The 17,601-nt window shown below is 42.3% G+C and overlaps 1 protein-coding gene across 4 annotated transcripts in view; it reads left to right on the top strand.

The window, feature by feature from the left end:
• Positions 1 to 17,601, top strand: part of COL11A1 (collagen type XI alpha 1 chain) — a 253,111-nt gene that overhangs the window by 152,942 nt on the left and 82,568 nt on the right. For all 4 annotated transcript variants that reach the window (XM_083620394.1, XM_083620396.1, XM_083620393.1 and 1 more), the window contains 5 exons: positions 2,279 to 2,332; positions 5,622 to 5,666; positions 5,832 to 5,885; positions 5,980 to 6,024; positions 14,989 to 15,042. In XM_083620394.1, coding sequence (XP_083476520.1) covers positions 2,279 to 2,332; positions 5,622 to 5,666; positions 5,832 to 5,885; positions 5,980 to 6,024; positions 14,989 to 15,042 — 252 coding nt within the window. The remainder of the gene's footprint in view (positions 1 to 2,278; positions 2,333 to 5,621; positions 5,667 to 5,831; positions 5,886 to 5,979; positions 6,025 to 14,988; positions 15,043 to 17,601) is intronic.

Raw genomic sequence — 17,601 nt, forward strand, 5'->3', positions numbered from 1 at the left:
CATAATGGAATTTATGAACTTAGGGTAGTAGCAGCCAACTGAGTTTTCTACTCAGTGTAGACCCATTGAAATCATTGTATGCAAGTTAGTCATATCCATTAATTTCATCAGGTCTGCTATGATTAGAACCATCACTGGATGCAACTCTTAATCACTGGAAACTCGTTTTCTTTTATGGTTAAAATGGTGCTATTTGTTCTAAAAGCACCTTTCTGTGGAGCACCTGCTCTCTATTTGATATTTTGTCCACATTGTTCAGACTGATGACAACAAGTTTGTTTTCTCCACCTCCACTAAATTTTATTAAAGTTTGAAAGAAATTATAGGAGGGGTTAATATAATATATTTGTCAGGGAACTGCCATCGGAGCCAGAGGCGGAAGCAAGGCTCCCAAGCGATGCTGGAGAAGGGCCCAGCAGGGAGAGAGACAGCTCATCGGCTGGGGAAGGAAATCAGCGTAACACCAGGGATAAAGGGGGGCAGATGGGGGAATCGGCGAGGGGGCTCCAGGACTCCTCGCCGGAGACCAACGGGGAGAGCACGGGTCCTCCGCTACCCACACCCACCCTGCGCAGAAGACTTCCGCGCAGGGAGAGTAGGCGGAGACTTGGCGTCAAAGAACTTTTGTGCTGGAAGAGGTTCAAGAAACGCCCACTGACGGATTCTGCTAGCGACTGAAACAGCCACGAAGTGAAGGGCTGTCCAGACAGAAAAGGTTTAACCAGGCAGCCTAGCCAGGAGTGGCGGCAACTTACGCACGAGCAACCCCTATAACCATTACAATATTGAATATATTTTTTATCAAAAATAAAGAAAACTAATCTAAATAAAAACACAAACCAGAAATAGGAAAAGGAAAACAAAAAGGAAGAAAGAGAAAAGAAAAAAAGAGAACATCAGATTCATCATTGGTCAGCTATATATAGAAAATTATTCAAAACATCCACTCCAAGTTAACACCCAACAATGCCACTTTCTGTACATGAATATTTCCTTTGATCCTCAAACCCAGATATCATAGGTTCTTTTTATTTTTCATGCAGTCTACAAGGAGTTTCAACTTTTAGTAAATATTGACAGTGATTTTTCTCTGATTAAACACATCAGCTTTACAGACTGGTGACAGCCTGATTGTAATGGACATGCTTTTGACCTTTTCGAGAATTCTGTAGGTCTTGTTTCCACTTGATAATGTGTGATATATAATGTGGTGTGACTGGAACTCAACTCAGGGAATGGAACTTCCACTCCTCTGCCCTCTCGCCAGACCTGCTGCAGATGGTATCTCAACTCTCTGGAGCAGATTTTGATGATGCACAGAGGATGGAATGAGAAGTTGTGTGGTGCTAGCAGAAGTCCATTCTTCTGGAGGGTGTCTTCAGCTAGATATCACCCAGTGACTTGGGGCAGGATTGACCTAATGAGCCCTGTCACTAGAAGCCCTGCTGAAGGACTTCCACCAGTGCAACAGACCCTCTCCCCTTCTTATTCCCTTCACCTAGAGAAGTTGGCTCTGAGCACATGGGAGAAGAGAGGAGAGTGGTCATTCCATCTGGCAAGCTTTAGCGCTTGGGCAGATGGAAAGACTGGAAAAGCACAGCAATGAATCCCACCCTCTGCTTGTCGTAAGGTTGCTTGGGGTGTTGTTGTTGTTTTTAACTGTACCACTCTTGATGTTTTAATGCATTCCGGACATGAAGCATTTTGGTAAGCTACCAGACCGCCATCTATTAATAACCATTTCCACATCAATTGCTTCAACTGAATAGTATAATGTGTTATATTGCTACACACTATGTAGCTTTCATGTTGTTGTTGTTGTTGTTGTTTTGTGTGATGTCTAGGAAAAAAATATTTTATAAACTACTGTAATTCATAGTGTGTCAATCTGTTGCTATTCTTTCTGGTTGGTGGGCATGCAGAAATGGGCCTTTTCTCTGTTGATCCTACAATTATGGAATATGATTCTGAGTGAGGCCAGGCAAGGCTGATCCCTCGGCGTGGGCCTGAAAGACTTAGCTTTTCACCATGGACTTTAGGAGTTAGTCATGACCTGTGTTGTAGAAATGGTTTTGTGATAATGGGCCATACACCCAGTTATTGTTATTGCATGCTTTATGTTGGCTTTAAACGTTTTTTTGAAGGATACAGACTTTTAATATATAAAGCACTTGAGGGGGCGGGTGCTCCCCCCCCATAAAAAGCAACTTAGAAGTTTATTCAATATCTAAGTAGGCTTTGAGTAAACCATATAACTGTGTGTCCTCCTCCCTTACAGGGCTCAACTGGGTTCCCTGGATTTCCGGGTTCCAACGGAGAGAAAGGCGCAAGGGTATGATATAATATTCTTCTTAACGTGTTTTATTAATATGCGGAACTCATTGCTAAGTGAATTCAAAGGACAGGCAGGATTGGGAATTTAACTGCTAATGCAATAAGAACATTGTACATTCTTGATAGCAACCAAAAGAAATAAGGAATAAGAAGACTGTTGCTCAACAAGATTAAATAGTAATTTCCCCACAAGGAAATCTATTCACCAGCTTCCCATTATCAGAACAACGTGCAGCTCCATAGCAGCAGTGGCTCCCCATTAATTCTGTTATTCACAAGTGTTCAGTGAAACAGTGAGATGTAGCTACAAGCTGCTGGCCCTGTTCACACAGTACATACGTCAATGGATATATATTTTTCCTATACTTGCCCAAAAGCGGATAAATAAGATGTAATCTGAGGGTCAAAATGCATGTTGTTAAATATGTCTTTATATTTAATGAAGAGATTTTTTTAAAAGAAAAATGAAAGTAATATCATCTGGAGGCTGCGGATCACATGAGGATCACATCAGACATGTAGCATCAGTTTAACACTTTCTTCCCTTGTTGAAAGCCCTTCCTATGGAACTGGTATTTGCTTTTGGGGAAATCCCAGAGAGAGAGAGAGGCTAACTTGCAGTTAGTTTCGTTATTAAGGAAAGGAAGAAAAAAACACTGGTTAGAGCATGGTGCTGATAATGCCAAGGTTGCAGACAACTGCATATTCCTGCATTGCAGGGGGTGGACTACATGGTCCTCAGGGTCCCCTCCAACTCTATAGTTCTATGATTCAATGAAAGGCAAAGCCCCCATGGCGATCACACAGCGCCCCCAGACATTTGACGGTCTATTGACCCTGTGCCACCACTGTGATTGCTTTCTTCGCTGCCACCAACCCATTTCTCCTCATGGGTAATCACGGAGTCCAGACAGTTGTTAACATTAACAAACAATCAAGTTTATTTATAGGCATGAACAAGCTTATGGTTTCAGTTAATTTTTCTTAGCAGTTTCTTAATCCTAGTTCCGTAACTGTTCTATGCATTCCTAACAACTTCAAACTGATCATTCCAACTATCTATCTGACTCCACCTAACAATTCCTCTCACTCCCTCACCTCACAACTCGACCAACCCACAGACTTAACCTCCCTCTTCCTTCTTCAACTCCCAACTCTCAACCAACTTTCACACAACACCGACTCTCACTCTAACTCCTCCTATCAGTTTCCACTGGCCAATCACATCACACTCATTTTTAACCCTTTCCTTGTGACCCACCTAGGAGGCAAACGCCACACCCCCTAATGAAGAAGTTCCTCAAACTGGCTTGCATCCCCTCCTTTGCTCTCTAGTTTTCTGAGCCAGGGCTCCTCCCCTGTAATCTTCTGCTACAGGGAGCCCCAGAAAGCCTCTTTCTGTGCCTGTCTGGCTCATTGCTTGGCAATATGTATCAATCCTTCACATTCTAGGAGCAATTGGGGCCAGAGAACCTTCGGCAGAGAAACTGTCATGATGGAGCTACAGGAGAGATGTAGAGTCTGGTTCTCCTCTGTTGTCTCTGTCGGAGCCTGCATCCAAACTGGAAACCTCCCCTCCCTGTCCTGTGCTGGGCCACTTGCCTGCTTCTGCCTCTTTGTGATCCTTCAAGCTTCCTCCTTTTAGTAGCTTCCAGCTTGTCCCCTCCTCTGAGGTGTGGCTGGTATCCCACCACCAGGATCCAGAATCTAAATCATCACCTTCTGTGTTTTCCCTGGGGGGCTCTTGGCCTCCACCATTCTTCCTCATCCAGCCAATCCCTGACACCAGCTCATCCTATTTTATTTTATTTTTTAAAAAGAAAGAAAAAATGCAGTTAATGCAAAGATGCATTTATTTCCACATCTGGCTCAGTTGAAAAAGCGTTATGTCTGAAGTGACAGGGAAGCAAAATGAAGGTGTCATTATACCTGTGACGATCGCCTCCACTCAATCAAGTCCCCCCAAGATGCTGCAGTCATCTAATGATGAATAGAAATCTGGGAAGCAGCCCTTTGTCTGATGGAAAAGTATAAGTAAAGAAGGAAATAAATAAAGCTTTGACAGTTTCACCAGAGGCACTTGAACATGGGATCATATGCCATCATATGCTGGGTGGGATGCCATCACCTTTTCCCTTAAGCATCTGGGTCTGGTAAGAATACTGTATACTTATACAGTGGGGGAGGAAGGGAGAAAACAAGAGAGATTTCTTCCTATATTCTGTGAATTATCCAGCTAGACTGCAATCTATCCTCAGGGGGATTTCTCTGGCATCTTCTATGCATTCTAATTCCCCAGGACTCTTTTCATATACAGAACCAAACCACCCCAAAACAATTTGTGGTTGAAGCGGCAAATCAACAGCAAGGATGCTGAAGAATACATATTTAAGTGGATGTAGAAAGTCAAGACATAGCTGCTTTGTTTATTTGAAGCTGGTGTGTGGAATTTATAATGCAGAGTCTGCAAGCTCTAGAAGGTCACTGCATCACTTTCTATAAAGCTCAACTGGACGTGGCTGATCACTTGTGGTTGAAATGTGATGAAGTTATCAAAGGGGAAAGGATGGCTTGGAAATGGTGCTTGATGGCAGCTTAGTGTGCCATTAAGTAAAACTGAAGTAATGTATATCATTACTCTGCCGACCACTACATTTTATGAAGCAGAAAAACAGGCGTGCAGATTCACCAGTTAAAATCTGAAACTGATGAGAGACAATTGTATTTCCAGCGTTCTCAACAAGCTTCCTTACTATACTCCCCCCTCCTCCAACTGATTACTGCAGTGAATAGATTTACAACTAGGAAATGCAAACAGTAGCTTCCAAGATGTGGTTTTCCTGGGCCTATGGCAAGGAGAGAAAGAGTTAAACTCCTTCACCTCTCCCTGCTGCCCCTCCTGTCGCCCCAAGAGTGCTCAGGCGGCGGAGGCAGGGGGTGGGTTGCAGGGGAGAAGGGGAAGGGTTAAGCACTCGCTGCAATATACCCAATCTCTCCTGCGAATGCTCCCTGCTCCCATGTGAGCATGGCAAGACAAACCTGGGTTGCGGCGTGTTTCCCTTATGACTTGTAATTCTGCCCTTTAAGAAGAGAGATAAATATTTGAAGAAGCTATTTATGAAAACTTAAAATGCAAGGCAAGTCGTCAGATGTCCTGTGTAGCTTTTGATCCTGTAGTAGAGTTCTGCTGTGCCCTTTTGAAGTAGCAAAACCACTTTCTCGACCAAAAAACGAAAACACCCCTCCATCGAACGATAAGATTAATTTGTGTGAACTTTCTTTGGCAGGGCTTGCACGGAAAACCTGGCCCAAGGGGACAGCGAGGACCAACTGTACGTACTGTGCATTTTTTCTACACCTCCCCTTTAATGTTATCTCATGCACTTCCATATTAATTGCTATCCTGGCCATATTCAGAAGGTTGCCTTTATATCCTTTGCCGCTGTAGCACACGATAATAAAAAATAACGAATTGCATATCTTTTGTGACTCAATAGGGACCACGTGGGTCAAGAGGCCCGAGAGGCCCAACTGGGAAACCTGGCCCCAAGGTAACTTGACCGAATCGAGGAAGCAATTTCACGTCTAGCTCTTCCTCTTAATGAAAGCGTGCATTTCATCTCTGAACGATTTGCTCTTTTCCAGGGCACGGCTGGCAGTGACGGACCCCCTGGCCCACCAGGTGAAAGGGTAGGCAAGGAACAATTTAGATTTCATTTCCATCTCTCTTTCTCTAGTCAACACCTTCCCTGGTTGGAATTGCAGGGAAGGCGTATACCGTTCCTGCGAGGCGGAAAAGTGTTTTCGTATGAGAACCGATACTCAAATGGTTGAAAGTTGGGTCTTTACCACTTCTGAGTAAAGTATTTATGTATTCCCCACTACCACCCTTTTTTCGATTCACACCCTCTCTTCCATTTGTGAATATACTCAACTCTATTTTGCCACCAACCCTTTAATTTTCTTAATTATTTCTGTTTGTAACTTACCACTTGGGACAAATTAAAGCACATAAAAATGAAGGTTGTCATAGAGGCTAACAGTACAATTTATCTGTGCATGTCTGCTGAGACGTAAGTCCCACTGAGGTCATCGGGACTTGCTCTCTGATAAGTGTGCTTAGAATTGCAGGGAAATGTGCATTTAATCAAGAAATTCATTTGTCTATTGAGGCTGCAATCTTGTGCACTTACCTGAGAGTAAACACCATCAAAACCAGTGTGATTAACTCTTGCATAAATATGCATTGGGTTGCACCATTCAGCTGTATAAATTTGCATATGGTCCAAAACATTGCTAACGCTTTGGACTGCAGTTAAGTCCCATTGAAATCAATTTGGAAAGTTAGCCATGAGTAGTTGAAGACTGTTTGGAACCTGCTTTTTGTTTCTGAATAGTGAATACCTGAGAGGCTTCAGCAAACAGAGCGTGATCTGACATGATGAGGGTCTGAAGTTGAAGCCAGATACAACCTTATTGGAAATTAGTGAGGGCCATGCGCCTAAAAAATAAATAAATCAGATCAAGTGTCTCTTTGTTGGAATCCCAGTGCTATTGTTAAGTTGTAGATATTTGTGGAATTCAAAGTAACCTCCTTATTCTGGGGATGCTACAAGCATGATATTCCATCATAGGACTGGTCTTAGCTGTTCTTCTCTATTGCTGAGAACACATCCTTGTGGTACATTTAGATAATTTTAGACTTTGTACTTAGTGGTCTTGTGGAAAGGGACATCTTTCGATGGTAATGTGGTAACTTACTTCAAAATGTGGTAAGCCAGCCCTTCTGCAATTTGGGGTCCCTCCCATTCATTTGGCTAAGTGAGGCCAAGGACTTCTGGTGCAAAGTTCAGCCTGGGCTTCCTATTCTCTTCAGCTCCACATATCCTCATCTCTTTCCACAGGGAGATTCCTCTCCATTGAAGTGAATAAGCAAGGTCTAGTGGGGAAGGCAAATTCAATGGGTATTAGTGACCTGCACTGGCAAGGAGGCTTGTTGCCATGTTCTCCTGTACCCAATGAGCATTCCACATGCTTATTGCGATTTCGAGAGCTATTAACACAGAACAGCTTTTAGCTATCACAGTGCCTGCTTGCGGGGCATTTGGGAAATCCTATCAGTCAACTCTATGCTGTTGGTTCTGTGTGTCAAAGAATGTTAGCATAATCTATTGTCCTCATATCAGTTAATACCTTTTAAGTAATCTTTTAATATACTTACTGTGGGGGTTCCTTTTAAGAGGAATTTGCAGAGTTGTTATTGCTTATTATTATTATTGTGTGTGTGTGTGTGTAGAGCATTTGCTAAGAGATTTTAAGTGCAGCAGGTTCTGAGGGTTTTTCCAAGTAAAACTAATTAGATTTTTGAAATGTTTTTGGCTTTCTGAACCGAAGCTAATAAAAAGTGCTTTTGCCAGCGGAACTGTTATCACCAAATAGGGCTTTACAAACTAGCCATCCAGGATCTTGTATACCAACTGACCAGATGTAATTTCTTTTTTAAAAAAAACTCTGGCCAGATATATTTTTGTTGGCTCAAAAGTGCCTGCTGTTGAATGGGCTGCTTATTATTAAACTGCAAGTCATCCACACTGCAGTAAACACACATTATCATGTAGTAAATGGTACCTTGGAAGATTTATTATACAGTGGACTGTGATTTCCAATTGCAATACACAAGGAACTAGGCCTCATTTACAAGTTCCAGCAGCAGGCATTGATGTAGCAGGCAGTCATTGCTTATCACATAACCCTTATCCCATGGACCTCCCTATAAGCAACTCTGGGGGAAGTTCTGTGCTACTGGGCAATGTTCCACACCATATAAATGGGAAACAATCCATAAAGCCTACCACACAAATGCAGTTTTGGGCAATAACCAGCCAACTGGCAATGGGCAGGTTCCCCATATCTGATCCAGAATTATCTGATCCACTGAATGTTCTGAAATTAACCCAGGTTTTTGGATCTGCACCTGAGATCTCTAGGCCCCAGTGTATACCCAATGACATACTCTCCAACATTTCCCCCGTAAAAATAGGGACGTCCTATTTAATAATAATAATAATAATAATAATAATAATAATAATACCCCAGCCATCTGATTGGGTTACCCCAGCCATTCTGGGAGGCTTCCAAAATATATAAAACATGATAAAACATTAAACATTAAAAAACCTCCCTAAACAAGGCTGCCTTCAGGTGTCTTCTAAAGGTTACGTATCTCCTTGGCTTGGGGGTCACATAACTCCCTACCCTCCAACATTTCTCCAATGAAAATAGGGACATCCTAAGAAAAGGAGGGACATTCTGGGATCAAATCAGAAACTGGGATGGCTTCTGTAAATCTGGGAGTGTCCCTGGAAATTAAGGACGCTTGGAGGGTCTGAGATTGCCCCCTGTAGACTTAGAATGAACATATCCAGTCTGCCAACTGCAATTTTATGTGAACATTTTCTCATTTCACATGCAGTTGCCAAACCATATTGCCTATAGATGAACCACAGTAAACACATGGCAGACAGTGCCACTGTCGAGACTGGATCCAGCTCACTCGCTGCCATTTGAATTAACAGATTCGCGCACTGAAATATCGTCTGTTGAAAGTAACAGCTTCCCTCACACTAATTGCATCACCCTGTTGTGCCTCATGTTGCGATAATCCAGGCTCCAGCTGGCAATAGACTGAGCATCAACAGAAAAACTGACAATGAACCAATCAAGGGAGATTTTTTTTCCTCCCCTCGGTTCTGTATTCAATTTGCTTCTTCCTACTCGAGTGCTATCAAAACACTGTATAAGCTTTTCCATAAACATCTCCCTCAGCCCTATAATAAAATCTGTGTGGTTTTGCATTAATATTCAAAGGTAAACATCAAAGCCCTGCTGTAAAAGATCATTTCACAAAAGTGAATGCTAACACTTTGGTTTAGGAAGCCTTTTATTTACATAGAGAAATGCATTAGAGAAACCCATGGAAAATCTGGTATCTGGTTAATAGGCCACTCTTCAGTTTTCAACACAGCTCATCTTTCGCCAAGTCTGTGCTCTCCGGGGTTTTTGGACTACAACTCCCAAACTCCTGGTGAGCACCAGCTTGGCAAAGACTGGCGTAACACCTACGTTTTATGGTCCCAGTGATAATCCTTTGTGGTCCCTGTGGGCAATGGATGTCCTGCAAGGAGGCCAAGTGAGAAGACTGACACAAGTGTGAATGTGGGAATTGTGTGTGTGTGTGTGTGTGTGTGCAAGCACATGTATCATGCAGGTATGCTTGTTGAGGAACTGTACTTTATTCATCTGTAGGCACGTTTGCAAAGATTTTTCAGGTGAATTTTATAAAGCAGCTTGTCTCAAATTATTGTTACTATTATCACTTTTTTAATCAAAATTAAAACATTAACCTAAATAAAAACACAAACCGAAAAGAAAAGAAAAGAAAAGAAAAGAAAAAGAGAATAGAAAAGGATAGAGACGTAGAGAAGGGATAAAGGAGAAAAGGAAAGAGAAAGGAAAAGAGAGGGAATATTGAAAGTAGAAGGAAGGAAGGAAGGAAGGAAGGAATTACAGAGTTGGAAGGAACCCCAAGAGTCATCTAATCCAAACCCCTACAATGCAGGAATCTCAGCTAAAGCATGCATGGCAGTTGGCCATCCAACCTCTGCTTATAAACCCATTACATACACTATTTCCACAGCATTCCCCTGCTCCACCAAGTTTGAGGAAGAAAGGAAGGAAGGAAGTGTAATAAAAATATTGTTCAAATTTGACTAGCAGAACTCTTCAAAACAAAACAGAAACATCAAATGATACGTCCAAAATATCTATACAAGATCTTGCACTGTCTAGCAGAGGCTCAGCATCTTACAAAATGTGAAATACCGTATTTTTTGCTCTATAAGACTCACTTTTTCCCTCCTAAAAAGTAAGGGGAAATGTGTGTGCGTCTTATGGAGTGAATGCAGGCTGCGCAGCTATCCCAGAAGCCATAACAGCAAGAGGGGTTGCTGCTTTCACTGTGCAGCGATCCCTCTTGCTGTTCTGGCTTCTGAGATTCAGATTTTTTTTCTCTTGTTTTCCTCCTCCAAAAACTAGGTGGGTCTTGTGGTCTTATAGAGCGAAAAATATGGGTAATTCCCACAGACCTAGAAGCAGAGGTCTATCTCTTCCTACAGCATCTATTTTTAGCCTGGGGCTGTTTTCTCTCTCTCAGTCAGGGAGGGTCTTTTACATGTCCTTACTTCTCAGAGCCCTGAGACAAAAGGCATGAAGGCAACTCCCTTTAAAATAGAGATTTGCAACCCAATACCTTCACCACATGATCTAAGGTTACAACACTCAAAGGTTAGCTACTGGAGAACAACAATCAGTTAATTATCAACTCAGCAAGAGCTCAGAGTGCTCTCCTTGGCTTTAATATAGCTCTGTGGGAAAACCCCATGTTAAACCTTTTCACCAATACACATTTAGGCATTCACATTATACTTAACATAACTTAAGGAGGGTTACAAATACAAAGTAGACAAAATATCCATGTAACATTGACCTTTCCTTTCCAATGCAGAGCAAGTATACAGGTCTTTACACTTACCATGCCTCATGTTTATATTTTTTATTTTCTTTTTCTTCTTTTTAAATTATTCAGTGTAGAACAACCAGTACAAACAAGGAAAAAGATACCAAAACAAAATCACAACTTACCCCTCTCATGTTGCTTCATGTTTGTATTCACAAGTATATAAACACTGAGTTTGATAGAGCCAAGGAACTAAATAAGGCACTCTGGTGTATAAGGAAAAGGGGAAGGCAGAGTTAACAAGATGCAGTAAAAAAATCATTGATATGAAAATATTCCTTAGTCACTACATATTGCTAGAAGAGACTGTTCACACACAAAAGCAGAAAAACCCATCCAATTTTTAAAGGGCACTTTTATCAGTAGTTGAATGGTTTCTCTCTCTTGTTGAACCATTCAGGAATGGTAAAGGACAGGCAGAAAATAAAGTTAAAATGGCATAAAATATAAAACAATGTGAAACTGGTATTTCAATGCATTGTTTTCCTATTGTTTTTGTAGAGGCAGTGTAGTGTAATTGTTAAGGTGCCAGGCTAGGACTGAGAAGACTCAGGTTCAAATTTCCATGAAACTCACTAGGCAACTTTAGCTCTCAGTCTTGCCTACTTTGCAGGACTGTTGTGATAAATAACATTGGAAAGGAGAGGGAGCTATGTATACTGCCTTGAATTTCCTAGGTACAGAGTATAAATGTAATGAATGAATGAATGTAACCCATCCATCCCAAGGACCGGAAATCAGTAAACACTTGTGAATTAAGACCAATTATATTTAAGAAGTGTCATACTTTGATGATCAAAAACATAAAAGGGAAATACATAACAACAAACCATGATTGCATGTGATATTATGTGCCTTACTTCGAAATGTGGGGAAGGGCACTCTTTCATATAATCTGAGCAATATATATGCATATATATATATGCGCTTCCTCTTTTCAGGTGATTCTAACTTCAGGCAAATGTGTTTTTTGTTTGTTGGTTTGTTTTTGCTTCATAAGCAGTTTTCTGAACCTTAATTTGTTTTGAGCTGTAATGCTGTCAGCTGAGTGTAGGAATTGTAGATCTCGCCATAAAAGCTCTGCCTAGCCGCCACCTGGCTGAGCATGAACCAAATATAGATGCTAGCTGCACTTCCACAAGGATCCAGGTCTGCTTCCTGCCTTTTTTGTCGTTTCCTCCTTGAATAATAATAATAATAATAATAATAATAATAATAATAATTAATAATTAATAATAATAATAAAATTTATTTGTACCCCACCCTCCCCAGCCAGAGCCGTGCTCACGGAAACTAACATCATGAAACTAAGGCAGTTTCAGAACATAAGAACATAAAAACAGGCAATTAATTAGTTAAAATACATCTTAAAATTAGTTCAGAGCAAATTAAAATCTGGACAGATGGCAGCCCACTGGTAAAATTGAGAGTGGTTAACATTCTCCAGGGCCAACTGTTATCACTGGTCTTATAAAGGACCTGTGAGCGGACTAGGGGGCCTCTTTAATGCTTCTTCTTATACAGAAAGAAAAGAATCAGACTGAACCCCGACCAAAGGCCTGGCTCCGTCTTGCAGGCCTTGCAGAAAAATGTCAAATCCCACAGGGCCGTGGTCTCTTGTGAGAGAGCTTTCCACCAGGCTGGGGCCATGGCTGAAAAGGCCCTGGCTCTGGTCGAGGCAAGTCTAATCTCCCTGGGGCCTGGGATATTCAGAGTGTTCTTATTTGCAGACCTTAAGGTCCTCCGTGGGGCATACCAGGAGAGGCAGTCCCGTAGGGACAAGGGTCCTAGGCCGTATGCATGCAGAATCCTTTCCATGTACATTCCTCATAAGAGTTTCTCCAGCTGCTGCAAGAGGCAGCTGAAATTTGACTCTCACCATGAATTTCATTCAATGCCAGGCTGCAACAAGAGAACTTCAAAGAACTCCGAGATACTCTGTCCTCTTCACCAGAGCAGCAGAGAAACACTTCACAAGGAATTGCAGTCACAGGGCTGACTTTCCCATGAACCTTAACTTAAAAAAATAAATAGCAGGAAGGTATATAATTTTGACATCTTTTGCCTCAGGTGCAGAAATGTCTAAAATAACCTGTGCTTCTGTATGTGGGCTGCATACACATTCCTGGCTTAAAATGAAGCTGGTTTGTTGGTTTTTCTCGATTCAGGTGGAAGCTGGTTTTTGGGGAAATGCCTCAAAACACAGTATTTCATAAGGAACAACAACATAGATATGGATTATGGCTAACTTTGTATATATACTGCTTCCCAAACCAGTGGTGGGAGTACACTGGATACAGAATAAATTACTTGGGAGGAAGGCTGCACACACACCATATAATAATAATTTTGTTATTTGTACCCCACCCATCTGACTGGATTGCCCCACCCACTCTGGACGGCTTCCAACATATAGAAAAACATAATAAAATACATTCCATCATACAGGATCTTGGAAGCACCACTGGCAAACCTCCCTTCAAAAGGCGGAGATTACAAAGCTAGCCATACTCAGATTCTTTTTCACAAAGGGCGGCAAATATGTTCCAGCAGCCTTAAGGGTTTTCAACGCAAAACCCGTTTCCCAACTCTTATATGCTGCAAATGTCTGGCATAAATGGGGACCTGCCACAGCTAGATGGCTTTCAGGCAAAATTTCTGCTGCAGGTACCCAACTGTGTCCCCAACTCCATACTTCTGTTAGAAGCTGGTGAATGCCCAATTTCAACTATAGCGTGGTGGACTGCCCTAAAACATTGGCTCAGGATTTCAGTGTTTGATGTAGGGAAGGGTTTGTACCAACACCTCACCAATGAGGAATTTGTCAGCAAATGGCAGAAAACCATGGCTAGAAAAGCCACCTCTATCGGTCTGTCACCCCCCCAACTCTATTACCTGGGTTATGAAGGCGCCCTAAAGACGTTAAAGCAAAGATTATGGGATAATGCACACAGTGACTTGCGATCTCAATCACACACAGTCTGTAGTCCGCTGGCAGTAGGAGTACAATATGGGCATGTCTTTAAGTTAACATCTTACATTAAAAACCTGACTGTACCAAATTATTGAAGGCTTTTCACCAAAGCCAGACTAAACGTCTTTCCTTCTGCAGTGTTGGATGGCAGGTTGAGAGGAGTTCCCTACCAGGACAGACTTTGCTCGTGTGCTCAAGACATTGATTCCATAAAACATATTTTGTTGCACTGTGCAAAATATGAGCAAGCCAGGGCTGAACTGATACTACCCTTGCTGGTACCTTTCCCGGGCAAATCAGAGGCTCACTATGTCAGGTTCCTATTGGAAGACCGGACAAATGCTAGAACATTAGCAGTGGCAAAGTTTTTAGCGGTGGTTTCAAGAACCAATGATCCCTATATTCTGAACAAAATGCTTCTTTAACCTGGAGGTAGGCTGTATGAATTGTGCATTGCTTTGTAACGATTTGCTGGGTCTCTGGACCGTAATAAAGGTTAATGATAATAAAATACCTATTTAAAGGACGTGGTTTTGCCAAATAATCCTGGGAACTGTAGTTCAGTTGCTCACAGAGTTACAATTGCCAGCACCCTTAACACACTACAGCTCACAGGATTTTGTACAGTATGTGTGTGCTTTGAATGTATGTTGTACGCTGCCTAAGTCTCGTGGCGTTCAGTAGGGCTCACTTCTCAGCAGACATGCATAGGATTGTGCTCTAATGCTGATCCTAGGTAATATTTATTTTTGTAACCAAATTAATAACTGGAATTGCTTACAGAAATTTGGCCACTGGCATTGTCCTGAAACGACACATCCTATGCTAAACATAGCGAGACAAGCCTTGCACTGTCTCATCTGTACACAAATAATTTTGCCCAGATGTTTAGGTGTGTGTTTGAATATATTTGCGGAGACAAAAACGTTTTTCACTGAGGCCCCCACCTTGTCATCAGCCATGGGCAGGCATTAGTTTAACATCTCCCACAGGTTGGTTGCATCACAAGTTTCTCTCCAAAATATTTGTGCTCTCTCCATGCCACCGCTGCTGCTGCTGCTAACATTTTTTGTTGTTTTGCTTTTGCTTTTCTGATCGATTTTAGGGCCCACAAGGACCCCAGGGGCCTGTTGGATTTCCTGGACCAAAGGGACCTCCTGTAAGTATTTTCTTAAAATAAATGCAATGCTTATTCAGAAAATGGGATGCAGAAATAAAGACTGGTTGTTAAGCACAATCAGAAGTGTTCGTGAAGAACAATGGCCAGAAGATTCCTTATTCCAATTCCAGTCTCTGGGTTGCCAGTTTTTCATATATCCTCTCTTCTAGATGGATACGTAACGATCCCTGGGCATCCTTGCACAGAATGGCAGAACGATCTAAACCCCCTTTGTGCAAGGCTGGGCAGTTGGATTGAGTAGAGACATCCCTCCATCTAGTCTTGTTGGGTTCTCTATCTGCTGCCAAATCTGATGCAGAGCTCCCTCTTCCATCTGCCAAAGAGGCTTTTGGGGGCAGGGATCCCAAGATGTCCCGGCTGCTATCATATGACACCATTGGCCCAATTTGAACCTGATCACTGTGCCAGCTCCCAGCTGCCCCTCATCCACTTTCCAGCCCACCAGGGCTGCAGACATGGCAGTAGCCCAGCCACTCCATAAAGCCCCACCAGGCTATGGAGAGACTTAGGATTGCTCCCTATGCCCCACTGAATTTAAAGGTTCTTGCCTTTCCAAGGTTTGCAGCTTGTGTTATTTGTGCACAGTTGCTCCTCAAGAAAGATCAGCTCAGAGCGGCTCAATAGCGCTTTTCCTGGTACAGTGGTACCTCAGGTTGCAGACGCTTCAGGTTACATATGCTTCAGGTTACAGACTCTGCTCACCCAGAAATAGTACCTCGGGTTAAGAACTTTGCTTCAGGATGAGAACAGAAATCATGCGGCGACAGCGCGGTGGCAGCAGGAGGCCCCATTAGCTAAAGTGGTACCTCAGGTTAAGAACAGTTTCAGGTTAAGAACAGACCTCCAGAACGAATTAAGTTCTTAACCCGAGGTACCACTGTATATGAAGTAGGTAAAACTGTTTAGCAAGTACTGTAGCTGCCACCAACCTGCTGCTACAATGAAACAAACATTAAAGGCAAAAGTGTTTGCTGGGAAATCTGATAACAATGATAGGACATGTCTGGGAACAAACAACTGAAGCTGTATAAAAAAAAAATCAGAAGCGTATATAAGGTGAGTTTCTGTTCTGTGCGGCTACAGTGTATTAAAAAGTGTGCTATATGACTCCTGCTTTTCCTGCAACCTTAGCTGAAATGCGCTTTTCCTCATTCTGTGTAACATAACCCTGACAATGCAATTTGTAGCCTTCATTGTGCACACCTGGTTTGCTGCTGAAAATTTTGTGCAAGCTCTCAACAAGGCAGTTTGCAGGGTAAAGACGTTCCTTGAAAACTTGTCATCATCCCAACCAGGTGGCAGCCTCTTTCGTATCTGCAAAATGTTTTTTCTCTGTAGGGATGACCACATGCCACTAGAGGTCTCTCTCCATCTTGCGTCGATCCCAGTCCCAAAAGGAAAGAAAAATGCTGAAGTTAATGGGAAAGTTATATCCGCTATTGGCAGACTATTACCAAAACAAGTGTACGACATGCACTAACTGGGTTATTGTCTTTAAAATGTTGCATTCATAAATGGAACTGAAGTATCCACCAGCCTGGAATAATGTGTAGGCTTTCAAAGGTTTTAGGGTCCCATTTACCTTCGTGGAATTGATCAGCTCCAATGGAATCAACTGCTTGTTTCTGCCTAATACAACCCTTCGGCCTTTGTTTGAGCTTCGCTTGTAGACCAGGTTTGTCCTGGTGTGCAGAATGTACTGAACCTGAAATCATATTGATCCAGCATCCCTTGCTCTTATTATCCTTGCTTGACAGAATGTCACATGGAGACGTAACTTCCCAGCTTCACTTTTATTACCTCCCACTCTAGGGATCTATATGTCCATCACTACATTGCAGAGCAAAAATCTGCATTTGCCCTATGGAAACAAAGTGGGTGGGTGGCAGGATCAATTAGGGGGTGGGAGTGGAGAAGGGGCTGTCAGTAAAATGTTTAAGCAGAAATACTTTCCAAAGCGCCTAAAACGGACTTTTATTGAAAAGAAAGAAAGAACGGCCAGAGTTCCATTATGGCATGCTGTTGTGTAACATGTTCAGATGTCATCAACCACCCTTGGTTCCTTGCATAATGTTGGGGTGTTTTTTGCATTTGTTTTGCATATTTTAATATCACAGACCCGCACCCTTATTGTACTGATAAATTCCGTAAGTTTTCATTTTTAAAACAGTTTCTATCAAATCGGGGTTGAGCAAAGTACAATTTTCAAAGATACCAGCATTCTTGTGAATTTGGATTGCCTTAGGAGAAATCGTTGTGCAATTGGGGAGAGGTAATAAATTAATGAGGAGCAGGCAGCAGAAATGTACTATTTTGTCTCTTTTGGATGAGAGGGCACCAGGGTTTTTCTGGTACCTTCTTTACTGTTTGACTTATTTACAGATACAGAAGTAGGTCACATTAGAAGCTATGGGCCCGCACAGCTGGCAGCGCACAAAGGCACAGAAAGTGCATTAGATTCCTTAAGGAAGCAATTGTTCCGACCTCCTGCAGCCCCTAGCCCTAGATGCTTCCAGTCCAGCTAAACTCCAACCCCAA

This window comes from Podarcis filfolensis (genome assembly GCF_964270895.1).
Source record: "Podarcis filfolensis genome assembly, chromosome: 6".
Taxonomy (NCBI): domain Eukaryota; kingdom Metazoa; phylum Chordata; class Lepidosauria; order Squamata; family Lacertidae; genus Podarcis; species Podarcis filfolensis.